Source organism: Callionymus lyra, chromosome 14 (genome assembly GCF_982586985.1).
Source record: "Callionymus lyra chromosome 14, fCalLyr1.hap1.1, whole genome shotgun sequence".
Taxonomy (NCBI): Eukaryota; Metazoa; Chordata; class Actinopteri; order Syngnathiformes; family Callionymidae; genus Callionymus; species Callionymus lyra.
The window spans coordinates 17,750,133-17,769,980 of NC_141831.1; the positions used below are offsets into that span (position 1 = coordinate 17,750,133).

The following is a 19,848-nucleotide window of genomic DNA, read 5'->3' on the forward strand; positions in this document are numbered from 1 at the left end:
TTCTTTTTTGAGTGCGTTCATTCAACAATAGATTTAAAATAAATATGTTTTGCTGATAAATTGACAACAATAACATGTAGATATGAATTAGGAAAATAAACCAATATTCGTTTTACCTTCCATGGGCACAACAAGTTAAAACCGTGTCTCTCTTCTTTCTCCTCTTCTCTCTCTCTCTCTCTCTGAGAATAAAGACATTGAGTTTGTTCTTATCAGAAGAATCTGTGGCATCATTGTGTGACTGCAGCTCGGAATTAAACCCAGTTCAAATCAATGTTGGTCTCAGACTGTCAGGACTTTTTCTCTCCCTGGTTCAGTTTGGTTCATGATGTTCCTCCTTTGTCAGAGTCTGTTGAGATGCGAGGATGAAGTTATTATATTTAGACTATCAACCTGGTTTCAAACATTGAGTTTATTCCCTTTTTAACGCAATAACGTCTCACCTCTGCAGTCACACGTTTTGCTAAAAACATTTCATGGCCCACTTCTTCACGTCCGTGACTGACCTTCAGGATACACCTGAGCGACACTGACACCTGGTGGACACAGAGGCGAATGCGATTGTTTTCCGGAATATGCGATTTATAGTTTTTTTGTGTGTGTCTACTTATACCGTTAAAATTATTCATTAAAAACATATATTTCAATTTGATTCAACCTTTCTGGGTTTGAAGTACTTTTTATTTGGAAAACAATATATTTACAAATAACATTTTTATGTTGTGTATGTAATTTCTAATATAAACTTTAATCCTAATTAGATTTTTTTTATAATTTATACATTTTATTCCATTATTCTGAAGACAAAAAAAAATTGCATATTTAGTGTAATAAATAAAATATATAAAATGCAAGAAAAGCGTTGTTTTAGCATAAAATAAATTGGTTAATATATATCTTTAATTAAATAAATTTCATTTAAACAACATGATATCAAAGCACAACAAAAAAATGTGAAACCAATTACCCTAAAAGAAAAGAGGTTAAAAAAAATTGGTTTAGGTGAAGGTGAACGACAAGGGATAATACGAGGCCTTCGGGTCACCATGACCCCGAAATAACACAAGGTTTAAAACAAAGATCTATAACAAGTTACTTGAAGAGTTGAACTAGTAATATTATTGTTTTCAAGCTTCATCATAGTAATAGTTATTTTGTATGTTTTAGTAAATGTTTAAGTAATCTTTCAACCTGGATTATAGATTAAAGTGACAAAATGTAAAAGATTTTCATTCAAGTACTCAGAATTTTTTTTAAGGAAACAATAAAAGCCTTTTGTTGCTTTTAAATGTATACAGAAAATTGCCAACAGCAAAACTGAGAATTTATGTTGTTGCAGTTACACTATTGCGACACTAGGAGGATTGAGGATTGGGTCTTTAAGATAAGATAAAAGTGATTTAGTGTTGCCAATGAAAAAAATCAAAAGTTTTTCTTGCTCCCTTGAAAGAAATGAGTTAATGTTTTATATTTAAAAAGGTAAACAAAGACAAAACACATATTACAAATGACTTACTTTATTCTCCTGCTTCAAAACATGTCACGAGCAGAATCCACCGCGGTCGCTCTAAGTTTGGAGCCTCGAACGGATTCAGTCGCTCGTCCAGTTGTCCCAGACACTCACTCACTCGTCCACACCGAGGTTTAACATTTGTTGTATCCTAGCAACGCAGCCTAAACAGGAGCAGCCAAGACAGAAGCTGTGGCGGAGCGACTTTTTTTTTTTATATATATTGCTTTGGGCTGGATGGAGAGCAGAGATGTCAAACTTGCGGGTGTTTGGATCGACTTTTTTCAAGAGTTGACAAGAACTTCCTAATGAGCGTTAAAATACCTGCTGGATGGAAGTGATCGGATGCACACTTGAGAGGAAGTCTTCTCTGCTGGCACAGGAAGTGAACAATATTTACACCACGGATGTTTATCCGACATCAAAACACAGATTCAAGAGATGCTTCCCAGAAGCCAGACGGTCACATGTCGCAGACATGGTAGAGGATGACAGCATAAGTGATTCACAGGAAACGATAACATCCAAACAACAACAGCACTCAGAACAACGACAGTGATATGTGTCCATGAGCGAAACATCGGAAAGTTCTGGTCTCTGAGCTCGACTTCATCTGCCAGAGACTGGCGTCTGTAATCAGGAAGTTATTTTTTGTGGGATTTGACCTTTGATGGTGACCCTGGAATTGAAGCTCTACCTAGAATTTCCCAAGAGGACGAGTCATTGGATGTGACCTCGGAGAAGAACGGCTGAAAGTCAAGGTCATACTCGAGCTTCAAGGGGCGTTGACTTCGGCTCAAGATGGAAACGATTTAACATTAAAGCCAATGAGTCTCTTCTTGTCGTGTGAAATGTCTCATGTTGACCCAGAAATTAAATAATTGTGCTTCACTTCCTGTCTCTGTGTGTTACTGACAAACCTATGGAGTCATGTCAGTGCCATCACAATATTGAGAGGTTGAATTTAACATTTCAAATCTAGCAACTTTCAATTATTTCTATTGAAATATTTGTGATTTTTTTTATTTACAATGAATAAGTTGCTATTGAATCATTTATCTAAATTATTTTTAATTGATCAAATTTAAAAAATTAATATTTTAAATTATACAGATTTTCTAAATTGAATATTTTTTAATTGGTAGCTTTTTAATTCAATATTGTTCGGTGGCACTGTTGTACCATTTATATTGAATTTAAAATGAGAATAAGTGATTAATGATTAGATTATCAAACTCTATAAAAATATATATTTTAATTCTTTAATTCAATTCTTTAAAAATAAATAAAAAGTGTTTGGTTCAATCATGAATATTCTGAGGGCACTAATAGACTTCCATACATCTGGTCAACCTGGATCAGCTCAGGTCCTGGACTCATACTCGGCGCTGCTGTGATCCAGCTGCAGGAACGAGGCTCGGACTCGAAGAGCTTCTTTGACACACAAGTATCCGAACGTCTTGTTGTACCATTCTGGAGATCTGCCTCTGCAACAACAACAACAACAACAACAACACAACACGTGAGCTGAGCTGAGAGTCGTCTGGTGTTTCCGTGCACCGTACCTGAGGTCCACCCTTGAGATGTGTGTGAGTCTGGTGCGTCCAGCTCCACAGGGTTCCAGCAGGTACTGGGATTCTAACACCACTCCTCGGATGGCTCCGACCTGTGGGCTGTCGTCGTGATCCACGGACACACACACCAGCGCACAGGAGCCTTTACACAAGTCAGTTCGCCACGACCTGGACACACACCGCACACAACAGCAGCCGCTCAGATAGATTCATAGATGGACGCTCGGACACATGAACATAGACGTGGACGGACAGAGAGACAGACAGACATGTGGCTGGATGGACAAAGAGACAGACAGACACACAGACTGAAAGACGCACTGATGGATGGACAGACACACAGGTGGACGGACGGATGGAAAAATGAATGTTCAGATGGACGGAAAAATAGATGGACTGACAGACAGACGGATGGAGGGACGGACAGGTGAATAGACAGACAGATAGACAGACAGACAGACGGATAGATAAACAGAAACCAGACAGATGGACAGACGGACGGACGGACGTAGTGAGAGACAGACGGCAGGATAGATGGAGAGACAGACAGACGGACAGATAAACAAACAGAAAGACAGGCGTACAGACAGACAGACAGAAAGACAGGTGTACAGACAGACGGATGGACACACAGACAGACAGATAAACAAACAGAAAGACAGGCGTACAGACAGACAGACAGACAGAAAGACAGGCGTACAGACAGACGGATGGACGCACAGACAGATAGACAGACAGACAGACAGACAGACATACATACAGACAGATAAACAAACGGAAAGACAGGCGTACAGACAGACAGACAGACAGAAAGACAGGCGTACAGACAGACGGATGGACCGGAGACAGGCAGACAGACAGATAAACAAACAGAAAGACAGGCGTACAGACAGACAGACAGACAGAAAGACAGGCGTACAGACAGACGGATGGACCGGAGACAGGCAGACAGACAGATAAACAAACAGAAAGACAGGCGTACAGACAGACAGACAGACAGACAGACAGCGGACAGACAGAGAGACAGAAAGACAGACAGAAAGACAGACAAAAAGACAGACGGATGGACGCACAGACAGACAGGCGTACAGACAGACAGACAGACAGACAGACAGACAGACAGACAGACAGACAGACAGACAGACTGACCGTAGTACCACAAAGTCGCAGCAGGGTTGGGGAGACATGTTGTGGCAGCAGTACTGGTAAACGTCCGTCTGCTTGTCCAGCGACTCCAGGACCTTCTCCTGCTTCAGCTCAAGCTGCCACAGGGGGCGCTCTCTCAGCAGCCGCTGCAGCACCTCAGCGGGAGAAGCCGAGACCTCCGTGCTGACGCGCCAGCGCCTGAGGGGGTTTCCATCGCCCACCTGACGCACACATACGGAGTCAAGATCTGGTCTCCTGCAGCGAGTCACCTGACGGACACACCTTCTTGGACGCCAGCTCCACGTGGTCGCTGCACGAGCGCGACATCCAGCCTTTGCTCTTGTCTTTGGCCTCCTTCAGCAGGTTCTGGACCAGCCGCTCCAGGTGCGAGTGGTAGGATCCTTCCTCGTCCTCCACCTCCTCCTCCTCGTCCTCCGCCTCCTCGTCCTCCTGCGCCTTACACAGCTCGTCCAGCGGGGGCGCCAGCAGCTCCGCCTCCATGTAGGAGTTCCGAGACTGGCTCACCATCTCCTCGGGGATCTGGGGAAGCGAACCGGAGACCTTGTTAGCATCGTGGATCTACTCCTTTAACCTCGAGCGACAACAGACTGACCTGGAAGAGACACTCGCTCTCAGAGATCATGTGAGCCAGACCCTGAGTCGCCGCGAAGTTCTCGTTCAAGTCTTTCTGGTCGGGTCGTCCCGTGGTGTACTTCCTCTGGATGGACCTGGAGAAGAGAAGTGGACTTTAGGAAACCACTACGGAAGTATGCGAGTCGTCAGAATATTGAATATTTAAATTCAACAAACTTTTTTTTAATTCAAATGTTGTTGTTTATTTTAAATATTGAATAATATTTTTGAACAATTGATTCAATAATTTCTCAATTGAAAAGTTGAATTTTATTTTTTAATTATTTTTTTATAATGGAAAAATAAATGTAATATTTTTAAAATTACACATAGAATTTGATATTCTTATTTAAATATTGAAAACAAACATTTTTTAAATTTAATATTTAAAAGAATGTGTAGCCTTTTAATTTAAATAAGTAAGTAAGTAAGTCATTTTTATTTGTAAAGCGCGTTTCCAGACCAAGGTCACAAAGCGCTTAAACAATCAAAACAATATTAAATAAAGTATATACTTTAAAGATCAAGATAAAACTGATAACACAACAGGAGTTCCAGAAAATCAAGGAAAACCCTGAACAAATAAAAACGTCTAATAATAGAGCTGCCATGTTTGTAGTCTTTTGGTATCGCATCAACGTTTTTATATTGAATTAAAAAGGCCACGTTTTCAAATACATTCTGTTTAAAAAAAGCATTTTTGATTTATGGAAATGAGAATATCAAACTCTATGTGTAAAAAAATGATTTGTTTTGAAAATATTTGAATTTTAAAACCCAAAAACTTGAATTCAATAAGTTAAAAAAATATATGAAATGCCTACAAAACAAGAATATTTAAATAAAAGTTAATATCTAAATCAAGTCACCTCGGCGAGAGGGTCTCGTTCTTCATGAGGCTGAGGTGGAAGAGCGAAGGTCCCAGACACACGGCGAGGTTCATGGGGGTCATCTGGTTCTCCTCCACCATGGAGGTGACGTCGCGCAGGAACGAGAGCAGCGTCTGCAGAACCTCCCTGTTTTCGTCCGGCATCAACAAGATGGCCGCCCGGACCGCCTGCAACCTCTGATCCTTTGGAACGTCTGAAAGGTCGTGAGGAGAGAAAATACTTTTCACTTTATAATTCATCTTCACCTTGACCCAGAGACAACACAAGGGATACGACAAACACATTTGTATTTAGGCCTCCGGGTCACTCTGACCCCTGACAATACACAAGGATTAAACAAACAGATATGATGAGGCTTGGAGAAGACGCTCAAATCTTGGTGGTTTTTAGAATCTTTAAAGAAATACATTTCCAAAATGTGTTCAAATTAAATTTAAGAACCACATTTTCTTTCAGTTGTAAAAAATTGTTTTTATATATTTTATTTATTTTTTTTACATTTACAAGACTTTGTTATATGATCATGTTTTCATGATTTAAATCAATCTATAACTGAATGAATATTACTTGGAATCAAAATGGCTTTGAAATATACAGTAATATCTCATTGTTTTTTGAGGTATTTATTATTATGATTATTGTATTATTATATCATTATTAACATTACTTTATATATAAATAAACCTTACCTTATATTGTACTTGTATATTGTTATTGTCCACTATGTTGCAGGAAGAAATTACCGTATTTGCTGCACTATAAGGCGCACTAAAAAGAGTTTAATTTTCTCAAAAAAACGACAGTGCGCCTTAAAATCGTTTACAAACACATTCGTGACTCTACGCCGACTGAGCCGACTGAGCCGTGGGCGATATTACGTCATTGCGTCATCACGGGATGGGATTTATGACCGACGTTACATCATGGCGTTACATCTATGGAGTGACATTACTGCCACCGGTTTGAGCTAGTGTGTCTTGGTTGCTGTGATGTTTAAAAGGCTTCAAGCAGCTGCGTGCTCAACCAGTCATACACGTGCGTTCAACATGTCATACACGCGCGCTCTAGCTGTCATACATGTGCTCAACTTCACTGCTGCTCGCTCAACATTTGTTACATTTCTTACAACACCAGTCTCACGCGCTGCTGCTTGAAGCCTTTTAAACATCATTTGAACATCATTTGAACATCGTTACCATGGGAGTGAACGGAGTTGTCAGAACGCTTAATAAAGTTTCACTTTATCCGACTGTTTCGTAGACATTCCCTTTAGCACAGCTTTATCTAGTGGATGCATAACACAACCCCAGTCAAACGTTTGTATATTTTATTCTATGCACTTTATAATCCTGTGCGCCCTATGAATGAAAACAGTTCTAAAACAGGCCATTAATTGAAGGTGCGCCTAATACTGCGGAAAATACGGTATTTGGTAGTTGTAAAGTAAGACCATCAAACTAAGAAAGTTCTCCAAATACTCTTCCCATAATGTTCTGCAACAGTAGAAGCTCTCACAACAGTAACAAGAGCTTTAAATCAAATGTATATTCCTCATAAACGTCGGTTCAAAAAAGAAAAGGTCCGGTTCGGAGCGTGAAAGACTCACACTGGTAGATGTGCAAGAAGGTTTCTCCCAGCTTGCTGGTCAGCAGAGGTTCAGGCAAGTCTCTGAAGAACTGTTTGACCATGTCGGCCACATCGTAGGCCGACTGGTCCTCGTAGTTCACAGAGTCCGGGGAGATCTCGCACTGCTGCCTCAAGGCCTGGATACGAGACTTGACTCCAGACTTTCGGAACAATCCGACCTGAGAGAAAACAAGTTAAAAAACAGAAAAAAAAGTCCAGAACAGGCGCTTATTAGACGCGAACCTGGTCCAAACACTGGGTCCTGAGGTGGCTGAGGGCTTGTTGTAAACACAGGGGGAGCGGAAAGCCACAGCGCTGGACATGGACGATGAGAGGAACGCCGAACACACTCTTCTCTTTGTAGTCCGGTACCTTCATGCGCTTCATAAACTTGGGCACAGACCTCGGAGCGACAGATAAAAACAGTGTGAGACGTGTTTTCATCGCAGGCCCGATGAACGGTCAACAGAACTGCGCTCGCGGGGATCATAAAAGTTAGCAGGGACGCTCGTTAACGCCACAAAGATGTGTCTGTGTTTGTGGGTTTGTGGCGCCGGGCGGCGTGTGATGTGGAGCCGAGAGGCAGAACCACACTGGCACCTTTGAAGCCACGGCGGCCATCTTGAGGGAGTCAAGTGTGTGCGTGCAGAGGCGGGTGTATCAAAATATCGAGAGGTTGAACTTTTACATTTCAAATGTTGACACTGTAATACTTTTTCATTTAAATTTTATGAATATTTAACACGTAATACTTTTAACTAATTTTAAGACAAGGAAGCTGGAGCTCTTGGCTACATTATAAACTATTTCCTTTTTATTGTGGCTTGTTTTTATGATGAACTTGACTTTCTGTTTTACTTATATTAACATTAATACGATTTATTCTGATGATTAAAAAGGTTCAAGGCGATGTGTGATAAAAAAGAACCAGATATTAATCTGTTACTGAACATTAACACTATAAATCTGCATTTTATATTTTAAACAACCTTGAATATTAAAAGTAAAAATGAATGTGTTATTAATCAATTAAAAACATGAATATTAACATAAGATATCAATCGGTGTGGGTTTGTTTTTTTGTAAATTTTGAAAATTAAATCTAAATATGTTATTAACATTAAAGCTACACACATTATATTTTTTAGACTAAGACTAAATATTAACGTGCAATTATTATTATATATATATTAACATTTTGTAGACCTTTTTTAAGTTTTCAAAATCATTTGCTCAGTTTATTTGTAGTATTAAATGTATTTTTTGATAAATGTCATTCCATCAAAATGTACATATATATATATATATATATATATATATATATATATATATATATATATATACATTTTGATGGATATATATATATATACATTTTGATGGAATGACATTTAAACTTTGAAAACTTAAAAAAGGTCTACAAAATGGTAATATATATATACAGTAAATATACAGTGTTGGAAAAGTTCAATTTCTATATAAACTAGTTCTAGGTTTAGTTCACCAATACAAAAAAATAACTAGTTAATTTCATAGTTCACAACTCAAATTTGTTAAAAGTTCACTGCTCCAATAATTATATTTATTTTAACATTAAAAATAAGTCATTTTCACAGTCGTATTGGACACGATTTAACATTTATCATCAGTATTGAAATAAAAACACCAGAATTCTATAAGGTATTGTGGAATACAGCATAGGAAATGATACATGAAATATATTTATCTCTTAAAAGATTACAGTCACGTGACCTCTGCGTGATCGGCTTAAAGTTTGATCAAGTAGAATGATACTGTTAGTATAGACCATATGCATTATTATATCAACATATTTATATTGCATTTAAGAGGCTAGGAATGAAAAAATATTTATTTTTGATAGTATATGTTTTAATTATTGAAATTTGAATATTGTGTTAAACAATGCATGAGTTTGGAAATATTAAATGTTTATTAATTTCATTTAAACGGAGAAATTCAACCTTTAAAAGTACAATTGATTGAATTCAACGATCCATTAAAATGCTTAAAAAGTTCAATATTCCGATGGCGCTGATGCACTTCCATAGACTTCATACATAAAGCGATAGAAGTGAATCCAGTACTCGTGATGGTAAAGTGGTAAAAGAGTGCAGGTGAGACTCACCAGGTCCAGCCGTGCTTGTTGGACATGGAGTACTTCTCCATGATGGCGGTGAGGCGGAGCAGAGAGAACTTCTGCAGCAGACTGAGCTGTCCTGCCGACTGGCTGCTGATCTGCAGCGACAGCGCCGGCTCGCTGGCGTGACCCGACGCTCGGAAGCTGGGCCACCGGAGGCTGAGGAGCGACACACAGAACAGACGAATCGAGTTAGACGTCGTGAAAACATGACAGAAAACATCGATCACGAAATCTTCACCGTTTCATTTTTCCTTGTTTTATTTAACAAAATTTCTTAAAACTTGCAAACTCAACGTTGCATATAAGTAAGTAAGTCCCTCTCAACAACCTTCTCAGTAACGGTGACCTGAATAATGCTTTGCCGCCCAGCCAACCAATCGACAATTGATATAGCAACATAGAATGAAATGACAGTATTGCTGCCGTCACCTAAAAGAGCAGTTTGTAGAAAGGCATCATGGGAGTTCACAGTTTTGTTGGCACCATAAGTAAGGTGGGTGTTCTTATTGGGGGGGGGGGGATATGCAAGAATCTGGTGATGCGAGAGGTGTCACGACACAGTGGCAAAAGTTATATATATTACGATATATTTTGATACTTCAGTAACAAGTATATATTTGTAGTATTGTCGAGTACTTGACTCCGGTGTTGCAGATGTCTTGACAAAGTCGTAATCATTTATTTTCATACCAAACTATGTCAGCTTTAAAAGCTGCTGGAGTCGACTGTATCCTCTCGTCCTCAGTCTTCCCCCCGGATCTCCCTTTTATTCCTTTAACTGAGGAGTGAGTAATGACTGTTGCCATTTAGTGGCCGGATGTTTAAATGCAACACAAAAATGAACAAAGGCTGTAAATATCTGCATGTTAATAGTGAATTTAAAAATCTGAATATGTTGAATATAACTTTGGTTATTGTAAATATATAAATATCACAGTGGGGTCAAATCTCATTTACCGGGGTCTTGTAAGAGAAGCTCCGACTCCCGAGTCCCTCCGCTCACGACCGGTCCCCGTGGAGTCGGTGTCGTTCAGGGAGACCCCATCTCTCTCCCCCTCGCTGGACGTGGTCCTCCCCTCCCCGTCCTCCTCCCCCGCCTCCCCCTCGGGCAGCACGGTCCGGCTCCAGTGGTCCACTATCTGCTGGAGTCCGCTCACGTGCTGGATGATGTCGTCCAGGTGGGGGAACAGGTTGTCCTCCTTCTCCAGGTCCAGGATGTCTCCGGTGCTGGCGTACAGCTGCGAGCCGGGAACGTTGTCGTACACGCTGGCCCGACTGCCCCGGGGGGCTTCCGGGCAGGGGGGCTTGGAGAGGGGTTTTCCACACCAACGCTCCACCAGGGTGCTGTAGGGGGTCTGGGTCCGAGGGACGGCATCTCCGGGCGAGGGGGCCAGACTCTCGATGGAGAGGGCTTTAGGGAAAGTTCCGGGCTTGTGATCTTTGGGGACGTGAATGAGGAGGTTTTCGTAGGAGTAGAACTGGTTCCTGCCGAACTGGCCCTGACCCTCGGTCCTCTTCCCCTGGGACGGCAGCTCCATGTCCTCCAGGTACATGCTGCTCCTCTTATTGGCCGTCCGGGGTCTCGTCCGCACCGACGCCCTCGGCACGGAGGTCTGGTGCGCAGGGCTGACGCTCATCATGTCCGAGTCGACGGGGGGCGACGGCTCGTTCTCCGGCTGCTGGTTCTGCTCCAGCTGGCTGATGGGGGTGCACTGGAGCACCTGCAGCGCCAGAGGCTCCTCCCCCTGCAGCACCGGTCCGCTGATGACCATCGGGGGTCTGCGGTGGGAACTCTTCCGTCGGGTCGACGGCCCCCAGGTCCGCATCACCTCCATCCGGCGTAGGAACTCTTTGGCTTTGCTCCGGCTCCCGTGGCGCCCGCTCTTGATGGGCAGGGAGTTGTAGTGCGGGAGGTCTCGCGGCGGGTTGTAGGACGCCGACAGGGACGCCATGGACACGGAGTCCGGCATGGCGGAGGCGGAGTCCTCGCTGTGGATGGAGGAGATCTCGGCGATCTCCTGCTCGCTCAGGTCCGTGAGCACGCTCTCGGTGCTCACCGTGCTGTGCAGGCCCGACCTCTGACCTGTCGGGCTGCCCTCCGCGTTGCCGTCCAACAGGAAGTCCTGCAGGCGTGACCAGCGGCGGCTGCTCCACTCGAACGTCCATCGCTTGCTGATGGCCAGCGGGTCATCTTCGTCCGAGTCGTCGGCCTGATGCAGAAAAGCGTTGATGAAAATAAAGATAAAAGAAGTGACCACATACTTTTTTAATACCCACAAGACACCACTTTCATTTCTACTCGCAGGTTTAATCGAGCGAAATTCTACTTTCTATGATCAAATCTAACATTGAACAGATTAAATGAATAAATTGTAAGAAATACAAAAATAAAAAGCTTAACTCCAGCAAAGAAAAGAGAACATATGATTTATGGAGTATTGTTTTGATTGTTTAAGCGCTTTGTGTCCCTGGTCTGGAAAAGCGCTCTACAAATATAAATTACTTACGTACTTACTATTATGTTCAAAGTTATCAAGAATTGAGGTAAAAACAGCGTCTTAAACCAGCTCTTGTATTTGCTGAACTACAGTAGTTTGGATCACCATATATTAGTAATTTCCTTGTTAATGTTAAATTTATCTTTACAGTAAAGACTATAAAAATGTATCAGTAATAATAAACAAATGTGGAGCTAGCATTAGCTACTAAACAAAAGTAGAGCTAGCTTTAGCTAATGAACAAAAGTGGAGCTAGCTTTAGCTCATAAAAAAAAGTGGAGCTAGCTTTAGCTAATAAACAAAAGTAGAACTAGCATAGCTAATAAACAAACGCGGACATAGCATAAGCTAATAAACAAATGCGAAGCTAGCATTAGCTAATAAACAAACGTGGAGCTAGCATTGGCTAATAAATAAAAGTGGAGCTAGCATTGGCTAATAAACAAACGTGGAGCTAGCATTGGCTAATAAATAAAAGTGGAGCTAGCATTAGCTAATAAACAAATGCAGAGCAAGCATTAGCTAATAAACAAATGCAGAGCAAGCAGTAGCTAATAAACAAACGCAGACATAGCATAAGCTAATAAACAAAGGCGAAGCTAGTATTAGTTAATAAACAAATGTCGAAGCTAGCATTAGTTAATAAACAAACGTGGAGCTAGTATTAGTTAATAAACAAACGTGGAGCTATCATTAGCTAATAAACAAACACGGACATAGCATAAGCTAATAAACAAATGCGAAGCTAGCATTAGTTAATAAACAAACGTGGAGCTAGCATTAGTTAATAAACAAAAGCGGAGCTAGCATTAGTTAATAAACAAACGTGGAGCTAGTATTAGTTAATAAACAAACGTGGAGCTATCATTAGCTAATAAACAAACGCGGACATGGCATAAGCTAATAAATAAATGCGAAGCTAGCGTTAGTTAATAAACAAACATGGAGCTAGCATTAGTTAATAAACAAAAGCGGAGCTAGCATTAGTTAATAAACAAACGTGGAGCTAGCATTAGTTAATAAACAAAGGTGGAGCTAGCATTAGTTAATAAACAAACGTGGAGCTAGCATTAGTTAATAAACAAACGTGGAGCTAGTATTAGTTAATAAACAAACATGGAGCTAGCATTAGTTAATAAACAAACGTGGAGCTAGTATTAGTTAATAAACAAACGTGGAGCTAGTATTAGTTAATAAACAAACGTGGAGCTAGCATTAGTTAATAAACAAACGTGGAGCTAGCATTAGTTAATAAACAAACGTGGAGCTGGTATTAGTTAATAAACAAAGGTGGAGCTAGCATTAGTTAATAAACAAACGTGGAGCTAGCATTAGTTAATAAACAAACGTGGAGCTAGCATTAGTTAATAAACAAACGTGGAGCTAGCATTAGTTAATAAACAAACGTGGAGCTAGTATTAGTTAATAAACAAAGGTGGAGCTAGTATTAGTTAATAAACAAACGTGGAGCTAGCATTAGTTAATAAACAAAGGTGGAGCTAGCATTAGTTAATAAACAAACGTGGAGCTAGCATTAGTTAATAAACAAACGTGGAGCTAGTATTAGTTAATAAACAAACATGGAGCTAGCATTAGTTAATAAACAAACGCGGAGCTAGTATTAGTTAATAAACAAACGTGGAGCTGGTATTAGTTAATAAACAAAGGTGGAGCTAGCATTAGTTAATAAACAAACGTGGAGCTAGCATTAGTTAATAAACAAACGTGGAGCTGGTATTAGTTAATAAACAAAGGTGGAGCTAGCATTAGTTAATAAACAAACGTGGAGCTAGCATTAGTTAATAAACAAACGTGGAGCTAGCATTAGTTAATAAACAAACGTGGAGCTAGTATTAGTTAATAAACAAAGGTGGAGCTAGTATTAGTTAATAAACAAACGTGGAGCTAGCATTAGTTAATAAACAAAGGTGGAGCTAGCATTAGTTAATAAACAAACGTGGAGCTAGCATTAGTTAATAAACAAACGTGGAGCTAGTATTAGTTAATAAACAAACATGGAGCTAGCATTAGTTAATAAACAAACGTGGAGCTAGTATTAGTTAATAAACAAACGTGGAGCTAGTATTAGTTAATAAACAAAAGTGGAGCTAGTATTAGTTAATAAACAAACGTGGAGCTAGTATTAGTTAATAAACAAACGTGGAGCTAGTATTAGTTAATAAACAAACGTGGAGCTAGCATTAGTTAATAAACAAACGTGGAGCTAGCATTAGTTAATAAACAAACGTGGAGCTGGTATTAGTTAATAAACAAAGGTGGAGCTAGCATTAGTTAATAAACAAACGTGGAGCTAGCATTAGTTAATAAACAAACGTGGAGCTAGCATTAGTTAATAAACAAACGTGGAGCTAGCATTAGTTAATAAACAAACGTGGAGCTAGTATTAGTTAATAAACAAAGGTGGAGCTAGTATTAGTTAATAAACAAACGTGGAGCTAGCATTAGTTAATAAACAAAGGTGGAGCTAGCATTAGTTAATAAACAAACGTGGAGCTAGCATTAGTTAATAAACAAACGTGGAGCTAGTATTAGTTAATAAACAAACATGGAGCTAGCATTAGTTAATAAACAAACGTGGAGCTAGTATTAGTTAATAAACAAACGTGGAGCTGGTATTAGTTAATAAACAAAGGTGGAGCTAGCATTAGTTAATAAACAAACGTGGAGCTAGCATTAGTTAATAAACAAACGTGGAGCTGGTATTAGTTAATAAACAAAGGTGGAGCTAGCATTAGTTAATAAACAAACGTGGAGCTAGCATTAGTTAATAAACAAACGTGGAGCTAGCATTAGTTAATAAACAAACGTGGAGCTAGTATTAGTTAATAAACAAAGGTGGAGCTAGTATTAGTTAATAAACAAACGTGGAGCTAGCATTAGTTAATAAACAAAGGTGGAGCTAGCATTAGTTAATAAACAAACGTGGAGCTAGCATTAGTTAATAAACAAACGTGGAGCTAGTATTAGTTAATAAACAAACATGGAGCTAGCATTAGTTAATAAACAAACGTGGAGCTAGTATTAGTTAATAAACAAACGTGGAGCTAGTATTAGTTAATAAACAAAAGTGGAGCTAGTATTAGTTAATAAACAAACGTGGAGCTAGCTCATGGAACATCTGTGATGTTTAGTATCAATCCTATAGATAACGGATACTGTCCTAGACCCACTTTTCCGTAACAGAGGAAACCACACACATTGATAGGTGCGGCTTGCGGGCCACATGTGGCCCCCCGCCTGTATTTTGTGGGTCCGCAAAAAACTACCAAATGAATACATGCCTTTTTCATACTCACTTTCTTTTTGGGTTGGCTGACGTCAAGTTTCAACGACGCACATCTGTTGAGGGTGTTCAGGCGTCTGTAACACAAACAACGTTTAAAAAAACGACATTACAACCCGACTTTCTCACTTCCTGTCTCGACAGTGAGATCAATAGTTGGGATTAGACTAAATCTGGGATTATAGTCGTCAATTGACGGCAGGTCATGTGGTCGCGGCTCATCATGTCTGGCTCCATGATTAAGTGTGGAAATTCAAAAATCTTTGAAGCCACATATGGAACTGGAGTCATGGTGTTGAGAGACACAATTTTTTCCTCGCATTCCCTCCTTCACCATTAACTTCTGAACCCCCGTAACGCCCCCCGAGGATCTCCACTCTTTGAGGGGGAGATCAGAGCGTGGCAGCGGGGAGGAGACCAGATCAAAGCGCTGGGGTCTGAGTCAGGAACGTGGGGTTCATTAAAAGTCGGGTCGGACGTGTGACGACGAGCACCAGACGTGATGGTGTCAAGTGTCCGGCCAATAGACCTGGGGGAAGACCCACCGAGACAGAGGCTCAACCAGGTCCCGGTCCAGGAAGTCATGGTCCCGTTTCACGGAGGGAATATCGATTGGGAATTGGGAATCTGGAAGACACAATAATTCAGAGATGAAATAGTCAGTTAAACGGTCAACAAAGTTTTAGTCCAGTTGTTTTTCACTTGAAGATTTTTAGCAGAATCTGGAAATTAATTTAAATTTTATTCTTTAGTGTATTTTAAGCTTGAATATTTCATGTTGTCAAATCATAAAGATGACAAAATAAATGATTATTTTAGTCACTCAAATGTATTCAGAAAAGTGATAAATCACAATGTGGGTTTTTTCATTTTAATTTTACAATAAATATAATTATTGCTGTAAGAAATAAAAATATTTTGAGGTTAAGAGGTTTAAAATCAGGAGTTTTACTCTCTTAATTATTCTAAACTATCATTTTTATATTATCTTTCTGAGAGAGAAAAACATACAAATCATGATTTTAAAATATTTGATATAATAATGAAATTTATATAATATACAGTATACAATACTACATACAATATATTGGCAAAAGTGATCTATCAGGGGGAAATGCCATTTTCAGATATAAAAAAAAGTTTGAGGTTAAGAAATCCCTTTATTTTACTGGCCTAATTCTTTTTTTGTAGAGAAACGTATAAATTATGATAAAACATTTTTGAATGTTTGCAAAATCTCTGTTGTCACGACAAGAAATTCATTTTTCCAACACTAGCAATAAAAATGTTCTGATTCTGTTAGAGACAAAGACAATCCAGAGCGAGCCAACAAGTAAAAATATATAAGAATATACAGTATATTCACTAAAATTATGTATTATTGGGGGAAAATTCAAAATTTGTTCAAAACTATTTCATTATTTTTTTTGTTTTTTAGAGAGAGGGTTAGGGTTATAAAAACATATGTATTATGATTTAAAATATGAGAAATTAAAGATATACATAAATCACAAGATTAAAGAAATTAACAAAGTTGATCTATCAGTGTGACCAATACAACATTTTTAGTAAAACAAATAATATGATACTTTTAAGAAGCTTTTTTTTTTTTTGTTTAATAAAGTTATGTGCGAATTATTGCAAAAACGACAGGAAATAAATGAAAGTGCATGGCTGTCTAACCATACAAACTTTTTTAATGATAAAAAAAATGAATGAAATTCATCAATAAACAAATTCCTTTTGAAAAAGAAAATGAAACTCATAAGAGTTATAACAATATTCACCAAAATGATTTGTCATTTGGCGAAAATAACAAATATCTCCGAATTATGTCATTGATTTCTTGTTGTTTTTTAGAGAGAAGGAGAGAAAAGAATATATATAATTGTGATTAATAATATATAGATAGAGAGAGAGAGACTGACAGAAAAGGCATTTACCGGTAATATATGATTTAAAAATATATTTGAAATCACAAAGATTAGTATTTGTGATTGAAAAGGATCTTTACATTCTTTTGGTCTCGGCTTGATAATAAAGACTTTAATGTCAACACCGTCTGAAGTTCAAAGAAAACCTGCATCTGAAGCGTCTTCTAAAAGTACTGCTGAATAAACTACTAAGAGCTAAGCTTTAATCTTAATTTCATACGAGCGCCTCGGGCTCTGGGATTTAAAGACGTCTTCAAAGTCGATGTTATAGAAGTGAAAGACACGTTAATCCACGGATGAGTTTTTCTTGTCGACCACATGATGTAAGAAGAAGGAGAAGAATGGAAAAAAAGATGTGCGTCTTGAATGGAAAGGGAAATAAAAATAGAAAAAAAAAGGGGAGTCCCATCAGTGATAAAGAGGCCTTTCCCATGACCCCCGGCTCTGGGCAGGAACCGTGAGTGGAAACAAACCGAAAGAAGACGGAGCGATGGAAGGAAGACGGAGAAACATTGAAAAGACATCAGACGTGTTCACGCTTCTTTCACCTTCAAATAGTTGAGCGTACTGTGGGAATCCTGCCGCCCGCAGCCAATCACACGCCTCCTTCGCCTCGATTTCTGCGAAACACAACACGAGGCGTTTAAACAAACACCAAACGCCTCATAACATTTCATTTATGTATTTTCCTTCAGTTAAAAAATAAGGGAGCAAATCCTTCGTTTTCTTTCGGGAATTCCCAGGAATGATGATGTTGGCGTCGAGCCAGTGACGCTCGAGCTACAGGAGAGATTCAACCGTGGCAGCGCCAACTATTACGAGGACTTTTAACAAGCTTTTTGTGTTGGTTTTTTTTTTCCACCAGCGTATACATCACTCTTAAATTGTTCACGCGTGTGAGAGACGTGTGGGTGTTCACGCTTTATGAGCAGCCGCTGATGAAAACACACGACCACGGAGCCAACGACCACATCTGGGTTTTTACGAAAACAAACTTCCTATTAAAGGATGTAAACAGACACATTTCTAGTACAATCGTCAGTAGCAAGAATAAAAAAAATACAATCTTTAGCAGCTATTTTTTTAGTCAGAAGTCAAGATAAGGAATGAAACTGTGTCAATTTGACAAAGTGGAGTTTTTATTCTACCTTATTGTGAAGATATATCGTAGTTTTAATTCTTCTAATCTTATTTATAATGTATTTTAAAAAGTGTGGCTTGACAATCTATTATCCCTTGTGTTGTCTCTGGGTCAAGATGACCCGAAGGCCAATGCAAGGGATACCACAAACACATTTTTTTACGGGCCTCAGCGTCACCTTGACTCAGAGACTACACAAGGGATACCTTAAAGACATTTGTTTCCAGGCCTCCAGGTCACCTTGACCCAGAGACAACACTAGGGATAATAGATTTTCAAGCCACTATTTTTAAAATACATCATAAATAAGATTAGAAGAAGTAAAACTAAGATATATCTTCACAATAAGTTAGAATAAAAACTCCATTAGTCAAACAAGGGATACCTCAAACACATTTGTTTACAATCTTTTGGGTCACATTGTCCCAGAGACCACACAAGGGATACCTCAAACACATTTGTGTACAAGCCTTCAGGTCACCTTGACCCAGAGACTACTAAAGGGTTAAATGAACCACCTGTTTATGATAAAAAAAAATTATATAACAAAAAATTAAAGGTCTAAAATGTAACATTTATTTTGGAACTTTTTTGGAGTTATATTTTGAAAAATCAATAGCAACAGATTTCAAACGAAGCAACTACCAATTGTTTAAAGCAGAATAAGAGGAAAACTTGTTTTTGCAACATTGTGAAAAACAAATTTGTAATTCAATATTTTTATATAAAGTGTTGCTGCTCATCAACAGGACACATTATTTTGAATACTGCATTCATTTTTTACATTTTTGTATTTTTATTTGTTTTCTTTGTATCGTAGAAAAACTGAAAATAAGTTGAAATAAGGTTGTGTATTGTACAATGTGATCTGATTAAAAAAACAAACTAAAAAATCAAAAATTTCGTTGAAAACAAAATTTAAAAAAGGGAAATTGTATTAAATCAGTATTATAATTTAATATTTTTATTATAATCAGTATTAAAATCACATTAAAAGTTTATATTCTGTCCTCAACACACATTCTTTCTGTAATAGGGTAGTTGTGTGATGAAGCCTATCCCAGCTACACAGGGCAAAGGCGAGAAGCAAAGTGGACTCAACACGAGGATGAGAAACAGTTAAAAAAAAAAAAAATGCTAAATCGTCACAGGAAGTGAACGGAGGTCGTCAGAGAAAGAAACTACAGATGCAACAAACAGAAGCTCAACTAGAAAGTGATAAGCAAGAGATGCAGCAACTCACTCGACCTCCTCATGGCTCAGGTTCTTCTCTCTGACGACTCGATGTGAGGAACCACAGGCTACCATCCAGCTCTCCATCCAGCAGCGATAAGTCTGCTCTCATCCCCCTGTTCCAGCCTTTCCTTTTCACAGCTCTGCCTCCCTCTGTTCAGCTTCTCTCCTTCAATTTCCTCCTCAAAACCTCCTTCCTCA

At 39.0% G+C, this 19,848-nt stretch overlaps 1 protein-coding gene across 3 annotated transcripts in view; it reads right to left on the reverse strand.

Moving 5' to 3' along the window:
* Window positions 1-1,521: 1,521 nt before the first annotated feature.
* The window catches only part of LOC148066238 (stAR-related lipid transfer protein 13-like), a 54,754-nt gene continuing 36,427 nt past the window's right edge, over window positions 1,522-19,848 (reverse strand). For all 3 annotated transcript variants that reach the window (XM_087806991.1, XM_087806993.1, XM_087806992.1), the window contains 13 exons: window positions 17,822-17,893; window positions 15,885-15,966; window positions 15,353-15,416; window positions 10,495-11,747; window positions 9,523-9,693; window positions 7,623-7,782; window positions 7,360-7,558; window positions 5,733-5,946; window positions 4,844-4,958; window positions 4,513-4,770; window positions 4,234-4,451; window positions 3,076-3,252; window positions 1,522-2,997 (listed from right to left, as the gene is read on the reverse strand). In XM_087806991.1, the coding sequence (XP_087663117.1) occupies window positions 2,874-2,997; window positions 3,076-3,252; window positions 4,234-4,451; window positions 4,513-4,770; window positions 4,844-4,958; window positions 5,733-5,946; window positions 7,360-7,558; window positions 7,623-7,782; window positions 9,523-9,693; window positions 10,495-11,747; window positions 15,353-15,416; window positions 15,885-15,966; window positions 17,822-17,893 (3,107 nt within the window). In that variant the 3' untranslated portion in view covers window positions 1,522-2,873. The remainder of the gene's footprint in view (window positions 2,998-3,075; window positions 3,253-4,233; window positions 4,452-4,512; window positions 4,771-4,843; window positions 4,959-5,732; window positions 5,947-7,359; window positions 7,559-7,622; window positions 7,783-9,522; window positions 9,694-10,494; window positions 11,748-15,352; window positions 15,417-15,884; window positions 15,967-17,821; window positions 17,894-19,848) is intronic.